General features: G+C 46.9%; 8 protein-coding genes and 1 non-coding gene across 9 annotated transcripts; 4 read left to right on the forward strand and 5 right to left on the reverse strand.

Moving 5' to 3' along the window:
• Nucleotides 1-282: 282 nt before the first annotated feature.
• BGW36DRAFT_393253 (putative mitochondrial intermembrane space translocase subunit Tim13) lies at nt 283-656 on the reverse strand (the record flags this gene model as incomplete). The annotated part of the gene is made up of 2 exons (XM_046217788.1): nt 283-480; nt 537-656. 2 exons carry the CDS (start codon nt 654-656, stop codon nt 283-285), a joined length of 318 nt encoding a protein of 105 aa, XP_046078346.1.
• A 244-nt stretch (nt 657-900) lies between these two features.
• On the forward strand, nt 901-2699 carry BGW36DRAFT_368071 (putative lectin family integral membrane protein). The gene is made up of 6 exons (XM_046214947.1): nt 901-1342; nt 1400-1423; nt 1482-1552; nt 1612-1693; nt 1749-2009; nt 2063-2699. The coding sequence occupies exons 1-6, from the start codon at nt 1244-1246 to the stop codon at nt 2486-2488; spliced, it is 963 nt and encodes a 320-aa protein (XP_046078347.1). The 5' UTR covers nt 901-1243; the 3' UTR covers nt 2489-2699.
• BGW36DRAFT_368072 (uncharacterized protein) lies at nt 2700-3912 on the reverse strand. Its single transcript, XM_046214948.1, has one exon. The coding sequence runs from the start codon at nt 3750-3752 to the stop codon at nt 2751-2753; it is 1002 nt and encodes a 333-aa protein (XP_046078348.1). The 5' UTR covers nt 3753-3912; the 3' UTR covers nt 2700-2750.
• Nucleotides 3913-4142: 230 nt separating this feature from the next.
• On the reverse strand, nt 4143-6111 carry BGW36DRAFT_311422 (major facilitator superfamily domain-containing protein). Its single transcript, XM_046212477.1, has 5 exons — nt 5581-6111; nt 5502-5516; nt 5049-5447; nt 4817-4991; nt 4143-4761 (listed from the first exon to the last, which is right to left on the reverse strand). Exons 1-5 carry the CDS (start codon nt 5776-5778, stop codon nt 4268-4270), a joined length of 1281 nt encoding a protein of 426 aa, XP_046078349.1. The 5' UTR covers nt 5779-6111; the 3' UTR covers nt 4143-4267.
• Nucleotides 6112-6848: 737 nt separating this feature from the next.
• BGW36DRAFT_t1 lies at nt 6849-6941 on the forward strand. Its single transcript has one exon. It is a non-coding gene; the product is annotated as a tRNA-Gln (tRNA).
• A 216-nt stretch (nt 6942-7157) lies between these two features.
• On the reverse strand, nt 7158-9452 carry BGW36DRAFT_403251 (putative amino acid permease). Its single transcript, XM_046218891.1, has 4 exons — nt 8606-9452; nt 8350-8549; nt 7714-8291; nt 7158-7658 (listed from the first exon to the last, which is right to left on the reverse strand). The coding sequence occupies exons 1-4, from the start codon at nt 9242-9244 to the stop codon at nt 7432-7434; spliced, it is 1644 nt and encodes a 547-aa protein (XP_046078350.1). The 5' UTR covers nt 9245-9452; the 3' UTR covers nt 7158-7431.
• A 1822-nt stretch (nt 9453-11274) lies between these two features.
• BGW36DRAFT_17554 (cellobiose dehydrogenase) lies at nt 11275-14814 on the forward strand. Its single transcript, XM_046209678.1, has 12 exons — nt 11275-11540; nt 11614-11792; nt 11860-12681; nt 12746-13238; nt 13289-13410; nt 13457-13550; nt 13602-13650; nt 13703-13794; nt 13852-14084; nt 14161-14203; nt 14266-14570; nt 14644-14814. Exons 1-12 carry the CDS (start codon nt 11492-11494, stop codon nt 14650-14652), a joined length of 2490 nt encoding a protein of 829 aa, XP_046078351.1. The 5' UTR covers nt 11275-11491; the 3' UTR covers nt 14653-14814.
• A 338-nt stretch (nt 14815-15152) lies between these two features.
• BGW36DRAFT_368086 (mitotic checkpoint regulator, MAD2B-interacting-domain-containing protein) lies at nt 15153-16616 on the forward strand. Its single transcript, XM_046214949.1, has one exon. It carries the CDS (start codon nt 15212-15214, stop codon nt 16433-16435), a length of 1224 nt encoding a protein of 407 aa, XP_046078352.1. The 5' UTR covers nt 15153-15211; the 3' UTR covers nt 16436-16616.
• A 501-nt stretch (nt 16617-17117) lies between these two features.
• BGW36DRAFT_422272 (uncharacterized protein) lies at nt 17118-19182 on the reverse strand (the record flags this gene model as incomplete). The annotated part of the gene is made up of 6 exons (XM_046219677.1): nt 17118-17862; nt 17920-18013; nt 18082-18413; nt 18463-18511; nt 18723-19064; nt 19116-19182. 6 exons carry the CDS (start codon nt 19180-19182, stop codon nt 17118-17120), a joined length of 1629 nt encoding a protein of 542 aa, XP_046078353.1.
• Between the last annotated feature and the right edge of the window lie 381 nt (nt 19183-19563).

A 19563-nucleotide genomic window follows, 5' to 3' on the forward strand; every position in this document is an offset into this window, starting at 1 on the left:
GGAGTTCGTTCTTTCGTCAACATGAATTTCGCCAATAGAAGGCTGCTATTGTTATAAAAGTTAGTAAACAATATGAAGCAAGATTTCATAATGGAATTCTATTCAACATTGAATAATCGAATGCTATTTATGCAGTGATGTCAGTGATGTGTGTCATGACAATCCATTATTGTACACTATTCGTACAATGACCCTTTATAATGATTTTTTATAATGATACAAGACGGAACCCTCCCGTCCTTCCTTCTTTCCTTCTTCATGCTTTCTTGTTGTTTTGTGTGCTTACAAACCCCCCAAAACATCCGCCGAAGCACCCATCTTCTTCGCCTCACTCTGCACACGCGCAACATACGTCCGACTCGTCAAGTTCCACGCCGAAATGTATTTTTCCATACACGACGACAAACAGGTGTTTTCGCCAGCGGACAGCGACGATCCGGGCGATGGGATGCAGCGTTCGAAGCAGTTCTCGTTGATTTTCTGTTTTATTGGATTAGATTTGTTCTGGGATAGTTAAAGGTGAAGGGGAAACGTACAGCGACTAGCAGGCGGGCATTGCTCATCGCTGCCTCTGCTTGGACTTGTTGCATCAGGGATTTCTTAAGCTCGGTGGAGCTATCGGAAGAACTGGTTTCTGAGGAACCGAAGAGCGCCATTGTGATGCTGTGTATGTGTATGTGTATGTGTATTGGATGCAGATAGTTCGCGGGGTTTGGTGATTTTGTAGATGATAGATAAAAACTTGCAGTGACCTCACTGACCGGGGTGGCTGAGATGTGGCTAGTCTAGACTAGGCCGGGTTGAGCCGCAGTCGCAGTCGCAGCCACGCAGCCACAGGCAAGTGGACACCTGTAAATAACGTTGGTTGTAAGGTATGGCCACCGCGATCTCCAACAGTTCCTCAGTGGCTGCACTGCACCCTCTAGAAGCCACCTTTCTGTCTTTACATCCCCTCCAATAACCCAACTGTGCCCTGCCACTCCCACCGCAAACGATCTCGGTGGTCAATGTTTGCGAGCTCTTGCATGTCCCGGTGACATTGATTATTTACCTTCACTCTCTCAGCCGCCATCGGTTTCTACCTGCTCGCACGAGTCCTCTGTATGAGACTCGCCTGTTGAATACTACCGAGTATTGCACTACTCTTCCGCTCTCTGTCTACATACACATCATCCCGACAATTTGTCTGCTACAATTTTTCTTCTTTACAATCTTTTGCTCTGGTTCCTCTAGCTCGCTCGCCATGTGGTTCTCGCAGCTAGCTTCGACGGTCGTGGGCCTGGCCCTGTCCGTGAGCGCAGCTACGACGTATTGGCAGGACACTGATATCAAAATGCTACCGGTGAGTTGAGAACGGATCAATCAACGTCAACAATGCATACTAATTGCGCTTGGTTAGTTGCGAACCCATAGCTTATCTTCGGTACGGACCACCATGCTGGAATAATCCATAGAGTGGTTTGCTAATTTAAACTGTACAGCCGTACCTGGATTCGGATATGCATAGTCGATGGTGGGATTTTGGCGGGGACACTGTTATCCGTACCGACCAGTATGTGAAGAACATAATCTCTGCTCATGCAGAATGCTGATGCTGAATGTGAATACTAGATATGTCCGTCTCACCTCCGAGCGACAGTCCCAACAAGGCTGGATCTTCTCACGCGTTCCTCTGACCGCCACAAACTGGGAGGTCAGCACTCATTCCACAATTTTTCAGTATGATGGCGAGTCTAATGCTGGAATAGATCGAATTCGAGTTCAAGCTCCACGGCTCAGGCCATTTGCACGGCGACGGATTCGCGCTTTGGCTTACGAAACAGCGTGCCATCCCAGGCCCTGTATTCGGCTCTGCAGACAAGTTTGAGGGCCTGGGGATTTTCTTTGATACATACAAGAACAACAGACCCGGTACCTCGTTCCCCTACGTCATGGCTATGTTGGGTGATGGCCAGACCGCATACGACCAGGCCCATGATGGCAAGGAGAATGAACTTGCAGGCTGCTCGGTACGAACAATTCATATATTTGATTATTAGCCCAGCTTACGAGATTTATACAGGCCCGCGGCATTCGTGACGCATCGGTCCCCACAAAGGCCAAACTGACCTACTTCCAAGATAAATCTCTCACACTAGACCTACAATACAAATCCGACGGCTCATGGACCAACTGCTTCTCCTTGAACTCGCCTGAAACCAACTTCAACATCCCCTCCGTCGCATACCTCGGATTCTCTGGCGAAACCGGCGAAGTCACCGACAACCACGACATCATCTCCGTCACCACCAACAACCTGTACGACCACCACGGCACCGGACCAAACCGTCGTTCTGGCAAGCCCGGGCGCGCGCGGTCCACGCCGAAGAAGAAGTCTGGCGGTTGGCTGTGGTTCTTCTTCAAGACCTTCCTGTTCCTAGGTGCCGTCGGCGGTGCGTACGTTGGTTACACGATTTATAGGACTAGCAAGAGACAGTCCAGATTCTAGCGTGCTTACTGAAAGGGGTTGATGATAGTTGAATGCTTTGCTACGTTTCCTTTTCATCATTCCTGAATATTCTTTTTCCTGACTTTCGGGATGGTTGTTGTTTTCGATGCTGCTCTTCAGCGTTTCATTTTCATGTATTACGTCTGTTATCAAAATGAGGTGTAAACATAGCCGTGGTAGTTTCAATTCGAATATAAAAGTAATAACTGATGGGTATCATAACAGCACGCTCAACATGCACATCAATCCGTATCATATAATATCACTGTCTTCCCCTCTCCTCCGTCCACAAATCATCCAGAATCTGGAAAACCTCCGTCACACTCTTCACCACTGCCTTATCCTCCCCTAGTCTCAACCCGCCATACCGCTGCATCATTTTATCTGGATGCCACCGCACCCTTTCGCTCTTAATCACACTTAAGATATCCCCTTTACCATCTGCTGCAAATGGCGCATTTAACACAAACTCCCTGACCGCGTCTCGCCTTACATCTCGCTGTTTCCCGCTCTCCACCGGCCAGTGTATATGCCTCCTCACCCCCTCACCCCCTTCTTCTTTCCCTGCTGCTGACGCAGCTGCGTTATTCAGCTCCTCCCAACTCCTCATATACCTTTCCCACACCCCCTTCCAGACCTTCACTCTCCTCCTCCTCTCCCCCCGCCGCAGACTCTCCTCCATCGCCTTCTCAAACCCTTGCCTCTGCTGGGCTGTTTCTGCCGCATGATGACGATGCCTTTCTTTCTCCCTCTCTTTTCGTTGTCGCTCCCGCTCTTCCATCATCCCCTCGTGCGACTTCTCCCACATCCGTCGCCGCACGTACGTCGCGTACTCCTCCTCGCTCATCTGCTCCAATTCGCCGTTTGGTCCGGGCACAGACGGAACGGAGTAGGTGTGGATGGGTTGGCCGTATACGGATTCCCAGTATAAGGCGCCTTCGTCGTCGGCCATGGCGTCGAAGAGGGATTCGCGGAATGCGGTTTCGGGGGATATGGAGCGGTGGTGGTTTGAGGAGGGGGAGGGGGAGGAGGGTTTGGGCTGTTCGGAGGCATGGTTGCGGCGGTGACGGTGGTGGTAGTGGTGGGATCGATGATGACGATCGCGATGGCGATGGCGATGGTTTGTTGAGTCATCTGTGTCGCGGGATGAGTAGCGTTTACTAGATTTGAAACGGAATTTGGAGGAGCGCGAGGGTTTGGGGTTGTCTCCTGTCTGATGTTTTTCGGAGGGAACGGGAGTTGGAGATGGGGATGTTGCCTCCATGGTGGTTACTCAGCTGATGAGCTTCACGGGGAGAGATGTAGCATGATGTAGAGCGAACTTGAGAATGGTCCAAAAGCGTCATTTGCTTAAAGAATGACTGTCAAGTGGGTGTAAAACCGTGTCTGGTGTGAGAATAGTGAGCGTGGCGCGAGTATGAAAGATCGATCCTGATGAGATTAAGGTGAGGGACCACGGCGAGTCATTAGTGAGGACCCACCAACCGCAACTGACGCGGTGACAACATTACATTATACCAACTAGGACAACTAAATTTCGAAGTGTAGTATCGAAATATGTTATTTGATGAGCTATTATGAAATTGTGGATGTCATCCTGATTTCAGCCCTGGTAGTATGTATATTACTTGATGTAGGCACGCGTCATGACGGTTGCAGACACAACATGTGTACGTAAAAAAATATCATATTTCCAAATATGTATAATAAGAATCCGAAATAGTGTAACCGCCCGCAGCATACACAAATAGTAAACTTACACAGTGGTAAATTGTATCATCATTCGTCACGCCTAGAAAACCTCAACCAGATCACAAGCAGCAAAATCGTCATGACCAGCACCAGATCAAGCAATCGCTCAATGCCCAACGACTGCGCAACCAAACCCAGCAGAAACGGTGCGCCGGCACCACCAATCTGGCCTACACTAGCAGCAACTGAACAGCCTCGCACCTGAAGGCTTTTCGGAAGCTGGCTACTCAACATGAGCACTCCAGCCGGAAACATTGGGCCAAATGAGAATCCGATGCCGCCTGCCAATGCCAAGGACAGGCCGCCGTTTAGAGAGAAACGGAAGAATAGCTGTACTGGGAGAGAGAGAAGAATGTATACAATGACGATTAGTCGCAGATTGGCGGCGCGTGCCAGAGGGCCCAGTGTGAATCGTCCGATGGCCATGCCGCCCCAGAACATTGATGAAGTGAGCGCTGCAACGTATGTGGAGCTTTCGCGACTGCGGCTCATTAAGGTTACTAGCCAGGTGGATAGAGATGCTGTCGCGATATTAGTTAGCACATTCAATGTTGTTGCTGGGGCGGGGGAACGTACTTTCAATCCCGACGTAGCAAAGGTAAAACAGGGCACAGTATATGATCGGCCGCTTTCCATCGGCAAGTGTCACCTTAGCTCGAGTCTCGTCGAGCCTAGATGCGCGATATGTCGGGCCGTTATCACGTCGGAAGGCTAAGGGGAGAGCACACAGTTCGATGCTAAATGTTCCTAGCTAGCGCTGCCTCAGATCGTGGCTCGCAAATGAGAAACTAGCTGAATGGTGTCTTACCATGACCATATAAAACACATTCCACTCCAATCCGGCTTTCTCCAGAGCCGCGACAATAATAGGACCAACCACACAGCCCACAGAAAAGGCCCCGTGGATTGAGCCTTGAACAGCGTTCGCGTGATGAACATTGGCTGCCCAAGCACAGAATCCAGCATCAACGCATCCGGTGCCCATGCCGCAGCAGAAATACGCAAGAAGAGCGATTGCGTATGTTGGTTTGGTCGCAAGAATAGCAATCCCTAGGACATGTAAACTGGCGGCTATGAGGGCAACACCTCGCCGGCCGGTGAGCAGATGAATACTGTCGAGGTTGGCGGCACCAATCAGATATCCGGCTACACTCATGATCAAGATCAAAGTCACTTTGGCGTCTTGGATATTGTAATATGTCTCTAGCTGTGTTCAAGTCAGAAATGGAGGAGAAAAATACAACAGGAGGGGAGAACTAACTGAAGGAATCAGAGCCTAGAGTAGGAATCTCGGGATTAGTACAAGATGTCAGGTACATGGTAGAGACAAAAATACCTACCCCAACCGACCCAGTGAATATCCCTACAGAAACGAAGCATATCATAACTGCAACCACTTTCGGTATAACAGACTCTGGCGATATGTCATTCTTCAAGGCCTCATCGCTGCCCGTTTGCACGTCCACAGATCGATCATCGCCAAGCAGCGGCTCATGCACGCCTGTGTAGTCGAATTCTTCTGGTCTCGTTGAGGGCATTTTCACTTGTAAAGATAGACAAGAAAATCGTTAAAAAAAGGAGGGTATCAATACATTTAAACTATCTAGAACTCATGACAAAACGGATATGCCCAGCGTTGTATTGGGAATTGGGAGTTGAAAATTGGGAATTTGGAGCGGAGCACGCCGTGGAATGTATTAATCTCGATACGGGTGATGTGTTACAAAGGAATGAATAAGAATGAATAACGTCCGTCAAACTGGGCGAGAGCAAGGTGTATGGAGTATGGCATCTAATCCTTGGTAAATAAGTATGCATGTGGACAACACACGTGCTGACAGGACCGGAGATGTTGTGCATACGAGCATGTGCCATGCGCACGCGCAACGGTTGCGAGGGGTTAGTACCAATTCTTATTGGCTAAGAAATGTGCTCTACCGGCTGGCGGGTTTAGCGCAGATACAATCGGACCGCCCCTAGTTTACTGACCAATGTATGCACTGTTTAATATCGAGGATGTCGAGCAGTGAGTGGGCTTCGATGAAATGCGACGTGAGGTTGAGAGGATATCCCACACTCAGACAATAGACTAAACAACTTGTGAGCCCAGGAAACTCAGTGTTTCCTTTACTTATTTCAATATCGGCGCCTCTAACATCATTTTACTTTATTAAAGCTTTATTAACCAGCCAGACTTGTAAATACATACATGAATAGAGAATTATGCTTGTACCGAACTAAGGAATGAATAAGGCTTTAATAACACACAGAGGACTTGGCCTAGTATATATAGATGTCTGGTGCTGAGACATCAATGATGTGATCCTCTAGTCCCCTGTAATTTATATCATGTCTTTTATATAGAATCAACACCAACCACTCTATATTTGTATAGAGGTGTTATCAGGGACTTTAGATTAATTAGTTTGACTTTAGAGTATATAACGAGAACTATTATATGTAGCTTATATCTATTTAAAAGTATTGGAAATTATAGTGCACTTAATGTGCCACTGAAAAATTATGAAACTCTGGAAGGCGGATGATTTATGCTGAACAATTATGGTTCACCTTCTTAAAGCTTTATTTGAAAAACCCACCAACAAATGGTTTCGTGGTGTAACGGTAGCACGGCAGATTCTGATGTCCAATTTGATTGGCTGATCTTCTGCAAACCGGGGTTCGATTCCCCGCGAGACCTTTATTTTTTCCGTTAAATTTTGACATTTTTGAGCAAAAAGGCCTACTCGCGCATGTGATGGTAGCGGTTTTTTTTTAAATGAAATCCATGGGCGACACTCCAATTGTCAAACCAGCATGTCGTCATTTAATATATGATGAATAGAAAGAAGCAAAAATCGATAATAGACTTTTGAAATAATACATAATCATTACTGTTTAAAGTAATAAATGAAGCCTCGTGAATAGTTCTCTTCTGGATATTTGTATAGATGTTTACTTGATATGCACTGTGAATACAATATTTGTAGCCGAGATTCACAGTTTAATACTCGATCAAATGCGCAGAATCAGGATTCGTTCTACTGGGCTCCACACCTGGAGTACGTTAATGTATGCTGCGAGTCTCCTAGTAGTCAGCGCTACTTTCCAATATTCAACATTTGAAGATTTCCAATTGAAGATATATGAATGAAACGATATTATATATATTCCAAAGTCCTCGGAGGCTCTCAAATGACCACTTCTTCAGATGATATATCTGACGTATGGTGTTCAACACCTACTGGAATTCCATTCTCGAGAGGACCTTGGTAGTTTTTGTGGCCCCAAATCCAGTACCATCCGGAGGCAATGACTATAACGGCAACAAAGACGACACAGGCGTAATTAACCGTTTCCGCAGTAACCGGGAGGTATGTGGGCATACAAAAGAGGGGAACTGCAAGCGCAGTCCAGCCTAATAGCGGATTAGTATGACTATGCATGTAGTCGAGAAAATGAAAGTAACGTACAAAGAGCAACCGCATTACAGAACACACCACAGACACCGAGATTGAAGCTGGCATTTTTCACTTGTTTGCGTCCGGTGAAGAGTGAGGCGGCAATGGGTACCGCATAGCTGACAGTCAGAAAGATAACACCGGAAGAAGAGAAGGCATTGAATGCTGTAACCGAGCCAAAGTAAATGAGTCCAAGAGCAATTTGTACTATCATACTAAGCATCATTGCATTGAGAGGCATGTTAAGGGATTTGTCCACTCGATTCCACAGATGTGAACCTGGTATGGCACCATCTCGCGCAAATGCCCACACACAGCGCGAGGCAGCAGTCGTGCAGCCTATGCCGCATAGCATAGCAAGGACGATAAGCGGGATTAACAGGGCGAATGCACCGCCAGAGTTACCGACCGCAGATTTCAAGATCACGGGGACAGGTTGGCTGGATGCAATAGTGACAAGTTCGGAGAGATCGGGAAGGACGACAACCAAAGGAATGAGGAAAAGGAGTCCAGCGAAAGTGTTGAGAATCACTGCTCCGACCATAGCTTTTGGGACTTGGACGCTCGGGTTTTGAACTTCTTCGCACATGCTACAAGGGAGTGTAAGCTAGTTGATGGGGTAATCGCATTGGGTCTTCTAGGACGTACGATACAATCATTCCGGTAGAAGATGTCGCATAGGCTGCCTGCAGAAGGCCTACACAAAATGCCCAGCCGGAGGTCCAGCCGGACATGGGCTCAAAGTGTCCAAAGACGTAATCAGCTGAATGTCGACCATTCTTAGCTAGGGCCAAAATACAAGCTATAGTAGCGATCAAGCCTGCGAATGTCCAAAAGATGGCAAAGGTCTGGAAGGAAATCAGCTATGGATCAATACTGCCAAAGCGGGGGAAAGGGTGCATATATCAAGTAAGGGTAGCCATCTATTTCCTAGTGCCGAGACGGCGTTGCATACTAAGGTTATGCCAACGAAAATCAGGAACTGCTGATAGGTCTCACTTGCAAGCCCACCAATTCCAATTTCGGACTCAAAAACGTTGATACATCCAACGAGGAATGTCGTCGTTCCAAAGTTGACGGCCAGGGTAATGAGGATGTTGCCAGCAACGTAAGACCAGCCGCAAGTCCAGGCTGCTAACTTTCTCCATCGGACAGGCGACAACATAAACGTTTGATAATAAACTCCGCCAGCGGTAGGATATACGCTTGTGATCTCTCCAAGGGACGCTGCCACGCAGATGATGATCAATGAAACTGCAAGCCATCCCCAGATGATAGTTACGGGACCTCCGTTGATAAGGGGATAAAACATAGTGGTTGACAGTCCATATGGAATGGAAGCTAGAACAAATGACATGAAAGCAACCTGCAGAGTAGATCTATTTCTTACTAGTTCCGATGTGTTTGCAGTATCCTGTCGCTCTGTCGCGTTGGCATCCTTGTCGCTGGCGTTGGAGTGTGTTAAAGATCCATGAGCACACGAGTCCTTTTTCTGCTTGGCTCCCCGGATGCTGTCATTGCTGTGAACAGAAGCTACGCCCATTTTTTCAGGCTATCGGGAGTATAAAAATGCTAGTGATAATAACCAGGGAAAAAAAACCGAGTACTTCTTGGTCATGAGTCGGCACTGCCTGGTCATGTTGGTTTGAGGTATTAATTCAAATGTAGAAATTTCTTTTATTTTGTACTGGGAAGTCAGAAAAAACTTAGTGAAGCCAAGACTCTAACCCACGAATCTGATCATTAATATGGGGGCGACATACCGGAATTGGCGATGTTGTGGAGCTTGAGTCTTGGAACCGCGCAAATTTTCCTCGCAGCGCGACATAAGTCGCTCATAACCCTGCATAACATACGCGTGATCCGCATTTTCGAATCCGCACTTCGATCTTCCTTTTTTCTGTGGCGTTTAGATGCGAGCAGGTGGCGTATTTAGGTGACCAATTTCATGGGGTTCGAATTGTTTAAGGAAATAGACTTCATTAAAACCGTTACAATTGTGAATATCTTCAGAGTCGTACCACCCAATGGCTGGATATTACCTAATTATGGGTGGCAGTGATGTTAGATTTCAAGTTAGTTTTTCAGTAGCAGTGAGTGAATTGCGATAGACCAATCAGTTGAGGGATATTCGTAGATCACTGTGGCGTATGCGGTTTTATTTACTGCCTCCAAGCGATGTTTCAAGGATGACCGGAGAAGGCCGATGGGTTGGATTTCCTAGTCAGGAAACTGTACCCGGATTCGACTAGATACATATCAATTGATGTATTTAGATCAACTGTTTTCACTAGATAGAAACGATTAAGTTATCTTATATACGTATATATATATATATAAAAACAGGATATGCCATACCGTAAGGGACACGAGGGCTTCTCAACAGTCTGCAGCATTGTTTTTTCCGCTGAGGTGGGACTAGTATATGCAACGAGAGTTATGGCGTCCTGAATACAAGTAGACATGCTTTCCTCATAAAATTGTTAATAAAACAGAGTTAGTAAGGCCATTTTTGCCGTAGGTTTGCAGAATTTTCTCTACAGCGCGGATGACCAGAGGCATCGTATGATAGAGATGTTGCCGCTTCCAGCCTCACCTTCCTGAGCCCACTGACTGGTAACAGGCGCCCGTAGTGGAGACATCTGGAGATGTACGGGATCTGTCAAAATATCGCTCATTTCTCTCTCAAAAACCCTGCTCCGATATGTTTCAGAAACCCGCAAGAGCTTCTGGAAATTCCAAAATATTAAGTTTCAAGCTCTCAGTAAGGATAAAATAGGGGATGATCCACGGGTTAATATCAATTCAACAGACCTAAGTCCTTTTCTTATCAGCGTCATCACATCCGAAATAGATACATTGAGGTCGGCGTCTCCCATCACCACGCAATTCTCGAAATTCACACAGCACTTGAGAGCATCAATATTAGCTTCAGCATAATTGCAGAATACGAGCAGTTCTTCAAGCTGACTGTTCTGTGCGAATGGGATCTGATCTTTCAGGCGTCTCCTAGGTTGTACACGAACAGAGTCCGGAATCCTATCCAAACACTGCCGGTAGTTACCCAGGTACGTGCTGTGCGCTGGGTTGGGACCTGTGTAACCCAGGCTTTTGGAAGGGAATTGCGGGGAAATCGCGAGCATTCTGCGGAAATTGCAAGTATCTAAGATTCCATTCAAGCAAATCGTCTACACGAAACATTACAACGTCAAAAAAGCACTCTATATGATAGTAACGGTGATACATAATTTATGAAAAATATACTTCTGTATATTTAGACTTAATAACATGGAAAATAGGACCAGACCTCTGCGAGTTTTGCACATATGTAATGGTCCTGAGTTGGTGCATGCCATGTCGATCAAATAATGTCGTTGTTCAGTAATGCTCCCGATCTACATAGAAAGCCAGCCGCCAAGAACCATGCCAGCGTCGGCGAAACGATCTGCATAGTCGATTAAATCTCCGCAGGTTGGAAAGCTGATGGTCATTTTGCTGGCTGTTTTTCTCCGCATGGATTCCTACGGAACCTACTACATAGCAAGAGGAGATAATGGGACTGATCTCAAGGCCCTTATTTGTCATTTCACACATCAATTTATATAGGAGAACTCGTGCCTGAAATCGGGTTCGTCAATCAACTCGCCTTATTCTGCTCTGCCCTACAGTTTCTGTAGTGAATCACAGCTGCTGGATAGATTGTCATAACCGCCGATCCAACAACAGTCTTCTCCAGAAATAACTCCTTGATGTAACTATGTTATAGGATGCATAAAAGGACCTGGCCAATATGATGATATTCGATAAACTCGTTCGGATTATCGTTAGTACACTACCATGTACAAATAAGCACTCTTTTCTCTGGTTGCTGTGATCTTGAAAAAGAGTACTGACATTGAAAATAAATCCCAGTCGTTCAATTATGTCTCGCCCAAAGTTCCACACCGACGGTCTACAAAGACCCCGGGACAGGGATCACCTTCGATACCTGGCCGGTTCCTTCTACCCTGACCCAAGGTGGCATGACATTCGGTATCGCCCTTCCGAAAGACGCGTTGACCACGGATGCGACTGAATTCATTGGGTATCTTGTCAGTATTTCTTGAATCACCGCAGAAAAGAAGATAAATGAATGTCGCTAACTATATTCGCCTAAAGCAATGCTCGTCCACGAATTCCACATCGACTGGATGGTGTGGGATTTCTATGGGAAGCACGATGGTCGGTAATTTGCTGTTGATGGCCTATCCATATAACGGAACCATTTTAACAACCTTTCGGTGGGCCAATGGCTATGTTTTGCCCGATCTGTACAAAGGAAACGCAACGCTCACTCAGATATCTTCAACTATCACCAATACAAACTATACTTTGATATTTCGGTGCAAAGATTGTCTATCATGGGAACAAGATGGCACGAGCGGCAATGCATCAACTAGCGAAGGCAATTTGGACCTTGGATGGGCCCACGCAGTTCAATCGCCCACAAATCCATCTTGTCCAAACAATGCCTCATTTGTCCAGCACGACACTCAAAATATTTGGACTGCTGATCTTGACGACCATGCTACTAGCTCGTCTTATGACACCTGGGCAACCCTCGCCAATAAGACTGTGACCGGAGGCTGCGGGGGTGGTGACGCCTCACCAACCCCTACATCGGTTCCCGTACCCAGCGGCTCTGTATTTGACTATATTGTGGTTGGCGGTGGAGCAGGGGGTATTCCACTCGCCGATAAACTGAGTGAAGGTGGAAAGAGTGTATTACTTATTGAAAAGGGCCCACCATCATCTGGCCGTTGGGGTGGTACTTTGAAACCTGACTGGGTGGGAGGGTCAAACCTGACACGCTTCGACGTCCCCGGATTTTACAACGAGATCTGGGTTGACTCTGCTGATATTGCATGTACGGACGTGCAGCCGATGGCAGGCTGTGTATTAGGTGGGGGAACAGCAGTTAATGCCGGACTTTGGTGGAAAGTGAGTGTGAAAATGATATCCTAGGTAAACCCCTGATTTTTTTCCAACTGACAGCCCAATTTAGCCATATTCTCTCGATTGGGATTACAATTTCCCTGATGGTTGGCAGTCCGCCGACATGGAGAACGCCACAGAAAGGGTGTTCTCACGAATACCTGGAACTGACCACCCATCGACTGACGGGAAGCTATACTTACAACAAGGTTTCCACGTAATAGCAGGTGGGTTAGAAGGTTCCGGATGGGAGTCTATAACCGTCAATGATTATCCAGAATTGAAAAATCATACGTACGGACATACTGAGTATATGTACTCTCACGGTGAGCGTGGTGGGCCAATGGCTACATACCTCGTGACTGCAAAAGCTAGAAGCAATTTCCATCTCTGGCTGAATACAACAGTCAAAAAGGTGATAAGAACTGGAGGCCACGTCACTGGGGTAGAGGTTGAAGCGTATTTTGATGGAGGTTATGAAGGAACCGTGAACTTGACATCTGTTACAGGAAGAGTTATTCTCTCAGCTGGAGCCTTTGGCTCACCAAAGATCCTAATGCGAAGTAAGTATGAAAAGTCTTTTCAGTTATTAAAAATTTCTTAACTGTGGTAGGTGGTATTGGGCCTACGGACCAATTGGAAGTGGTTCAGTCGTCTACAGATGGTCCCACAATGATCTCCAATACCTCCTGGATCGATCTCCCTATTGGTTATAATTTGGAAGACCATGTCGGTGTGAGTAACCATTCTGTCTCTTTCGTAAAACCACTAACGAGGGAAGACCGACGTCGTCGTAACCCATCCGGATGTGGTATACTATGATTTTTATGCATCATATAACGATCCAGACAAGACTGATGCCGCGGATTATTTGAGTAAGGGAATAGTGAGCTTCAGACATACCAGGGCTTGCTGACTAACGTTAGGCAATCGGACTGGTATCCTAACACAAGCTGCACCCAATATCGGTCCGATGTAAGTCTAATAGTTTCTCTTCATCTTGTACCACGTTGATAGATAAATACAGGTTCTGGGACGAGATTGAGGGTGCCGATGGAATCGTTCGTCAGCTACAATGGACAGCCCGCGTTGAAGGATCACATGGGACCCCTGACGGCAGTATGTTATTCTCCGTTTTAAACTACCACTGAGATGTATGCTGATAGAAGACCTCAGATGCAATGACTATGACCCAATACCTTGGCAGGGGCGCAACTTCACGTGGCCGAATGACGATAACATCTGGTCTGAACACAGAGGTCTCGACATTACCGTACTTACGCAATGAAAACGATATCCAGGCAGTCATTCAGGGCATTGTTAATTTGCAAAATGCCCTGAAAAATGTTGCTAATCTTACCTGGACATATCCCACTGCAAATGAGTCGGTGACGGATTTTGTCAATAATGTATGCCTGCCACATCAGTCATATTACAATTATATAACATATGTGAATGGCAAACCGACTAATTTTGGACCGTTAGATGACGATTTCATATACGAATAGAGGGTCAAACCATTGGATAGGTATTAAAGTCAACCCCACCATAACAAAAGTACCCGCAAAATTCTCATGTCATATTTCATAGGGACCTGCAAGCTCGGTACTGATGACGGCCGTCTCAATGGTTCAGCCGTCGTAGATCTTGATACTCGCGTCTACGGCACTGATAATCTGTTTGTTGTTGACGCCAGTATTTTCCCCGGCATTGTGACCACGAATCCGTCTGCATATATTGTGGTGGCGGCAGAACATGCATCAGAGAGAATCCTGGCTTTGGACACTCCCACGGCTGTGGAGCAGCATGGACAATGCGGAGGAACAAATTGGACTGGAAGTTTTGTTTGTGCAGAGCCGTATACATGCACGTATCAAAATGCGTCCATGTGGCAGGTAGGTCGGCATTTTTTTCTTTCTTGTTCTTATGTTTTCTCGAAAATATATTTTCGGCTAACTTGGTAAATAGTGCCTCTAATCTTTGAAATGTTAATCCAAGGTATCGGGTTGTACATAGCTCGGTTTTTGTGAGGCATCCTTCGTGAGTATGAACATCAACGTTAAAAATGCGTATGGGTGCAACCTAAATGGTATTTATTTATGTAATTAATGAAGATAGTAAATTTCAATTCCACCCTCTCCATCACGGTCCTGGTAAAAGATACTTAGATGCAAAAACTCTTTATTATACATGTATTTGAGTGGGTTAGTTTGGTTATGTTTATATACAGGATTTAGAGAGGTCCTTGTAGGGGTAAGGTGTCTAGGGGGGTGTCCAGAGGCGGTTCTCATCACTTAAAATTAGAATAATGACTATAATTAGATGTAAAATATGAAGTAATATGATACTGCTGTAAGTTGGGGGCAGATACCATGAACGCGATGGTGAGGCTCTCCGCATGGTCCGTGCGGCTGCTGTCTGCAGCGTAATTACAGGTGCCCGCCTGACGCCAAGTGCCGCAGATTCATCGCAGATACATCGTCGATCCTTCACCATCCGTCACATATCACATCAGCAACTGTATGTACCGCTCACAATGGCTCTTGTGCAGTATTCCGACTCAGAGGGCTCCGACTCGGAGGATCAGCCCCAGCCCCAAGTTCTGAGCAAAGAGCCAGCGCCCGCCGAATCGAAATCATCAAATGCGCCGCAAAAATACTCGTCATTAGTCGACCGAGGAAACCCGCGGAAAATAAAAGTCGCACTGCCCGAGATCAAACCAGAAGCCAAGGGCGATGAAGATGGACCGGCGAGGAAGAAACCGAGAACAAACGGGGAGGGGTTATTTTCTGGCTTCAATTCGATCCTCCCAGCACCCAAGCGCGCGAACCAACCGGCGGCTACTGCCACTGCGAATAGCACGGGAGCTTCTCGAAATCCTTTCAGTCTGAAAACAGGATCTGCGCCGGGATTCGACCGTCATGCGGATGCTGAGCTGCGTCAGGAGCAGGCTCTCAATGAAGTTGCTGGTAGCAACAAGGATGACACGATACCGAAGCCCGGAGGGTTTGCTGGTGATAACAAGGAAGGGAGTTTGCTCCAGGAGGAAAATTACAAGAAGAAAGGAAATGCAATGGTTTTCAAGCCGCTGTCTGTGGCTCGCAGCGGACCAAAGAAAAAGTCGGCGGCGTTCGTGGCTGCCAAAGCCAGCGCGAAGAATGCAAAGACAGCGGTAGCGCCGAAAGCCACTGCTTTGGAACCTATAGCTTCGACGACCACTGAAGCTCCCAAGCCAGTCGAACCTCCAAAACCCAAGGTCAGCTTGTTCTCTTTCTCTAACGAAGAGAAAGCAGCGCCAGTCGAGACCACTAGCGGATATGAATCAATTCTATTCAACCCTTCGGCCGCCAATGATCCGCAAGAAGACTCCGCCTCGTTGGAATATCATAACCAAGCATCATCATCCTATCCCACACCCTCTACAAAGCAAGAATCAAGTCTCGACGCAATCGCGAACGATCTGAATCTCTCTCGCGCCGAGAGACGACAACTAATGGGCCGTAATTCATCAATGCCAACTTCCCGAGTTGTCAACTTCAACACAGACACGGAGTATGCCGCGAACCAAGAAATGCTTTCAAATACAACCCAAGACGAGCTTGCCGCACAACAGCACAACCCGGTTCGAGCGATCGCACCTGGGAAACACTCCCTCAAACAGCTTGTGCAGGCGGCAAGTTCACAAAGGGATGCGCTCGAGGAAAGCTTTGCTGCTGGGAGGAGGAATAAAAAGGAGGCAGGGTCAAGATACGGATGGTGATAGCCTTGATTTTGCTATAGATTTGATTTGTTCTAGAATGTATATACCCAACAGGCTTCTTGTATTATTCAGTGAATTTGAGGGATTGTCATTTTGATGATAATGATCAATGACATTCAAGTGATTCAAATATTTAAGCTCTAATCGAAATGATGTATTTTCATTTCCCCAGGGAATGACAGAAATCACGTTCCATCTCAGATAGTCGAATGTATTTACTGTGAGCCACGATTTTGCAAACCATTCATGTAATTTCTCAGAACAAACGTAATTGCCATAGGCTAACTACGAACCTGAAACATGAACCAGTACATTCCATGACTCCTTTCCTAATATATACTTCGATGTGACCCCGATCCAGGAATTTGGACTGCGAGTCCGGGCGTTCGGGACCTAGCATTTTAACCCTAACCCTAAAATTCCCAGCGTAACGGTAAGACTAACGAATTTCTGCTCAGCGTCTGTTAATCCCGAGCAAGCAGTATTTGGTTAATTGAATTCTTTTTCTAAGTTGTTCACTCGTTAAAATTATGATTGACCAGGAAATAGTTTATCAAGCCGCTACTCTATTTCATCAATTGATACCACAAAATTATATTTATCAATTACTCCCATTTTTAATTACATTAATCATGCGTTCATCATGCGCATTGTCTACACTATATCATTAGAATCGGTCAGATTAACGATAAAAAAGAAAAGAAACTAGAGCGATTAGCCCACTGGTATGTAGCATTAGGCTAGGTCGTGATGCGGCGCCGGTAGCTAGAGGGGAGCCAGGAGATGAGGATATAGTACTGGTTCCATCCGTCTCTCCAGAGTCAGACCCAGAGCTGCCAGATCCACTGCCTGATCCGCTTCCTGTTCCTGTTCCTGTCCCTGTACCAGATGATCCTACTGCAGTGTTCGTGCTGCCGCCTCGAGAGTCTGATCCGGAGCCTGTACTTCCTGAATCCGAGCTAGACCCAGAGCCTGAACCCGAACCCGAACCCGAGTCTGAATCAGAGCTTGAACCCGAACTTGAACCCGAGCCTGTATTTCCCGAACCTGAGCCCGAATCAGATCCTGAATCTGAACCTGAATTGGAACCGGAGCCAGAGCTTGAACCTGAGCCTGTGCTTCCTGAACCTGAGCCGGAGTCTGTACTTCCTGAACCAGAGCTAGACTCAGAGCCTGAGCCCGATCCAGAACCAGTAGCGGTACTAATGGAAGTCTCGGAAGCAGGACTAGTCCTAGTACCCGGATTGCCAACCGACGCCGTCGTTGTCGGCTCTTGATCTAGGAACGGAGTTGTCGAGGTTTGCTGTGGAATACTCGTCGCCGTCGACCCCGGAGCCGCCGGTTGGGTCGAAGTTGGCTGGGAAGTTGTGGTAGTGGGCGGAAGCAATCCAGACACCGACGTCAAAGGGTAAGGGGGGTCGTAGAAACTGTTCAGTAAATGTCAATAAACGGAAATGAAAGACTGGACCCAGGGTCGAACGTACCCGCCAATAGCATTACCATCGCAGGTATTCCACGATGGCTGTAACCTTTTTATGCGACTCGGTACGACGATGACTGGATGACAGGGGTCGACAGCTAGACATTTATGTCAGGTTGCCTGAATGACACGCAATATATAGTCAAAAGAGGAGGGAAAAGCCTACACCCGAATACATGCTCTGCCGATGGGTTACCCGGCACATAGGTATACCCCGAGATAGTCGAGCAATTCTGGCCGAGGACCTCGAAATTGAGCGGCGCTGGCGTGGTGCTTGAATAGTAGGTCGACGTGGTGGGAAAGGTCGACCAGACGGTGCTGGTGCCCGTGCCGACATTGGCCGTTGTGTTGTATGTCAATGTTTGCTCCACGTACTGCACTGTGGACAGTTCGTCTTGGTCAAAGGCGATTGTGGTGTTTGTGTATGGCTGACCAACAGTTCCGCAGTAGTCATATGCATACAGCGAGGAGAATCCAATATAGACGCTCGGGGAGACGCTTGCGCATGTTATAATTAGATTAAAGGGTTTGAATAGGGTAAACGTACTAGGTAATGTCGTCAGATACGAAGGATGTCACCACATCGGACGGAGCAGCTGTAGGTAGTTAGTTTGGAAGTTCGGGGGAAAATGGTATTTTGCCACACACGAGTTTGCCAATAGAATATCTCCACCGTAGCCGCTGCAACGGAGCATGAATAACACTGGGTATCGGATTAGAGGGATCTTTTTCAACGGGGAAAGATAGGGAAACTCGCACATGGTGGCGTAGCACTACCATACTAAAAGAACCCGTCTGCGCCTGCACCATTTTCGGTTAGGGTGTATGTTCCAACAGTGACGGCTTCCGTTGTAATCGTTGTCGTGATCCCGTCGGTCGTCTCGGTCGTTGTCGTCACTCCAATCGCGATACTCCGTGTAAGAGTGTGAGTTCCTGGGTTGGTGGTGGAGAGCCAATTCGAGATTTGGGTAAGACATTGGCATTGTAGGCCCGGATCGGTAGATAGACCGGAGTAGGCGTCCAAGATCACACCCACAAAGTCAGTATTGTAGCATAGAGTAGGACTGCCAGAGGCGTACCCGCCATCTGAACTCGAAGTTGGTGTTGGAGTTGGAGTTATTGCAGGCGTGGAAGCATTTCCATATACCACTGCATATACTGATCAATGTTGGTGCTTCTGGGATTGACTGTTAAACAAACCTGGAGATCCATTTGCGCTTCCCAGAATGGACAACCCGATCAAGGTTGCGAACGGACGAAGCTGCATTTTCCCCTTTGTTGACGAACTGAAGAGTGGAGGGACAAAAGTATAGTCTGGACCTTATGTGCTTTTCCGGTCTCGTCGTCCTCTGCAATTACCAGGCCTTATAATGAAGAAGGCTGCAATTTCCAGGCACCCAAGCTACATATACGAAGCGAAGTGCATATAAACTGTTTGCTTAACCTGTTTACCCCGTGGTGACTAGTAAATGTTTTTTTCAACTGTAAGCGGGCTATCTAGCCAACGACGTTCTTCTGAGCCCTTACATAGGTCGTAAGCCCACAAGGTAAGCAACTATACACGTGGATGACAAATGATTGGGAATAATGGCTGATGTACCTGATTGCCTTGGCTACTTGGGATGAGTATATGCACTAGGGGGTTTAC

The sequence above is a fragment of the Talaromyces proteolyticus genome, assembly GCF_021365285.1.
Source record: "Talaromyces proteolyticus strain PMI_201 chromosome Unknown BGW36scaffold_1, whole genome shotgun sequence".
NCBI lineage: Eukaryota > Fungi > Ascomycota > Eurotiomycetes > Eurotiales > Trichocomaceae > Talaromyces > Talaromyces proteolyticus.

What these genes read in the sequence shown, in the direction of transcription:
- BGW36DRAFT_368086 (XM_046214949.1), top strand. Translation starts at nt 15,212, where the DNA reads ATGGCTCTTGTGCAGTATTCCGACTCAGAGGGCTCCGACTCGGAGGAT.
- BGW36DRAFT_311422 (XM_046212477.1), bottom strand. Translation starts at nt 5,778, where the DNA reads ATGCCCTCAACGAGACCAGAAGAATTCGACTACACAGGCGTGCATGAG. An exon ending in ATGTGTTTTATATGGTCATG is followed by an intron (nt 4,992 to 5,048) that starts GTAAGACACCAT and finishes AGGCAGCGCTAG; the next exon opens with CTAGGAACATTTAGCATCGA. An exon ending in TTGCTACGTCGGGATTGAAA is followed by an intron (nt 4,762 to 4,816) that starts GTACGTTCCCCC and finishes ATATCGCGACAG; the next exon opens with CATCTCTATCCACCTGGCTA.
- BGW36DRAFT_368071 (XM_046214947.1), top strand. Translation starts at nt 1,244, where the DNA reads ATGTGGTTCTCGCAGCTAGCTTCGACGGTCGTGGGCCTGGCCCTGTCC. An exon ending in GAACCCATAGCTTATCTTCG is followed by an intron (nt 1,424 to 1,481) that starts GTACGGACCACC and finishes TAAACTGTACAG; the next exon opens with CCGTACCTGGATTCGGATAT. An exon ending in TGACCGCCACAAACTGGGAG is followed by an intron (nt 1,694 to 1,748) that starts GTCAGCACTCAT and finishes ATGCTGGAATAG; the next exon opens with ATCGAATTCGAGTTCAAGCT.
- BGW36DRAFT_17554 (XM_046209678.1), top strand. Translation starts at nt 11,492, where the DNA reads ATGATGATATTCGATAAACTCGTTCGGATTATCGTTAGTACACTACCA. An exon ending in TATCGTTAGTACACTACCAT is followed by an intron (nt 11,541 to 11,613) that starts GTACAAATAAGC and finishes AATAAATCCCAG; the next exon opens with TCGTTCAATTATGTCTCGCC. An exon ending in AGGGTCAAACCATTGGATAG is followed by an intron (nt 14,204 to 14,265) that starts GTATTAAAGTCA and finishes CATATTTCATAG; the next exon opens with GGACCTGCAAGCTCGGTACT.
- BGW36DRAFT_368072 (XM_046214948.1), bottom strand. Translation starts at nt 3,752, where the DNA reads ATGGAGGCAACATCCCCATCTCCAACTCCCGTTCCCTCCGAAAAACAT.
- BGW36DRAFT_403251 (XM_046218891.1), bottom strand. Translation starts at nt 9,244, where the DNA reads ATGGGCGTAGCTTCTGTTCACAGCAATGACAGCATCCGGGGAGCCAAG. An exon ending in GATGGCTACCCTTACTTGAT is followed by an intron (nt 8,550 to 8,605) that starts ATATGCACCCTT and finishes ATTTCCTTCCAG; the next exon opens with ACCTTTGCCATCTTTTGGAC. An exon ending in CTGTAATGCGGTTGCTCTTT is followed by an intron (nt 7,659 to 7,713) that starts GTACGTTACTTT and finishes ATCCGCTATTAG; the next exon opens with GCTGGACTGCGCTTGCAGTT.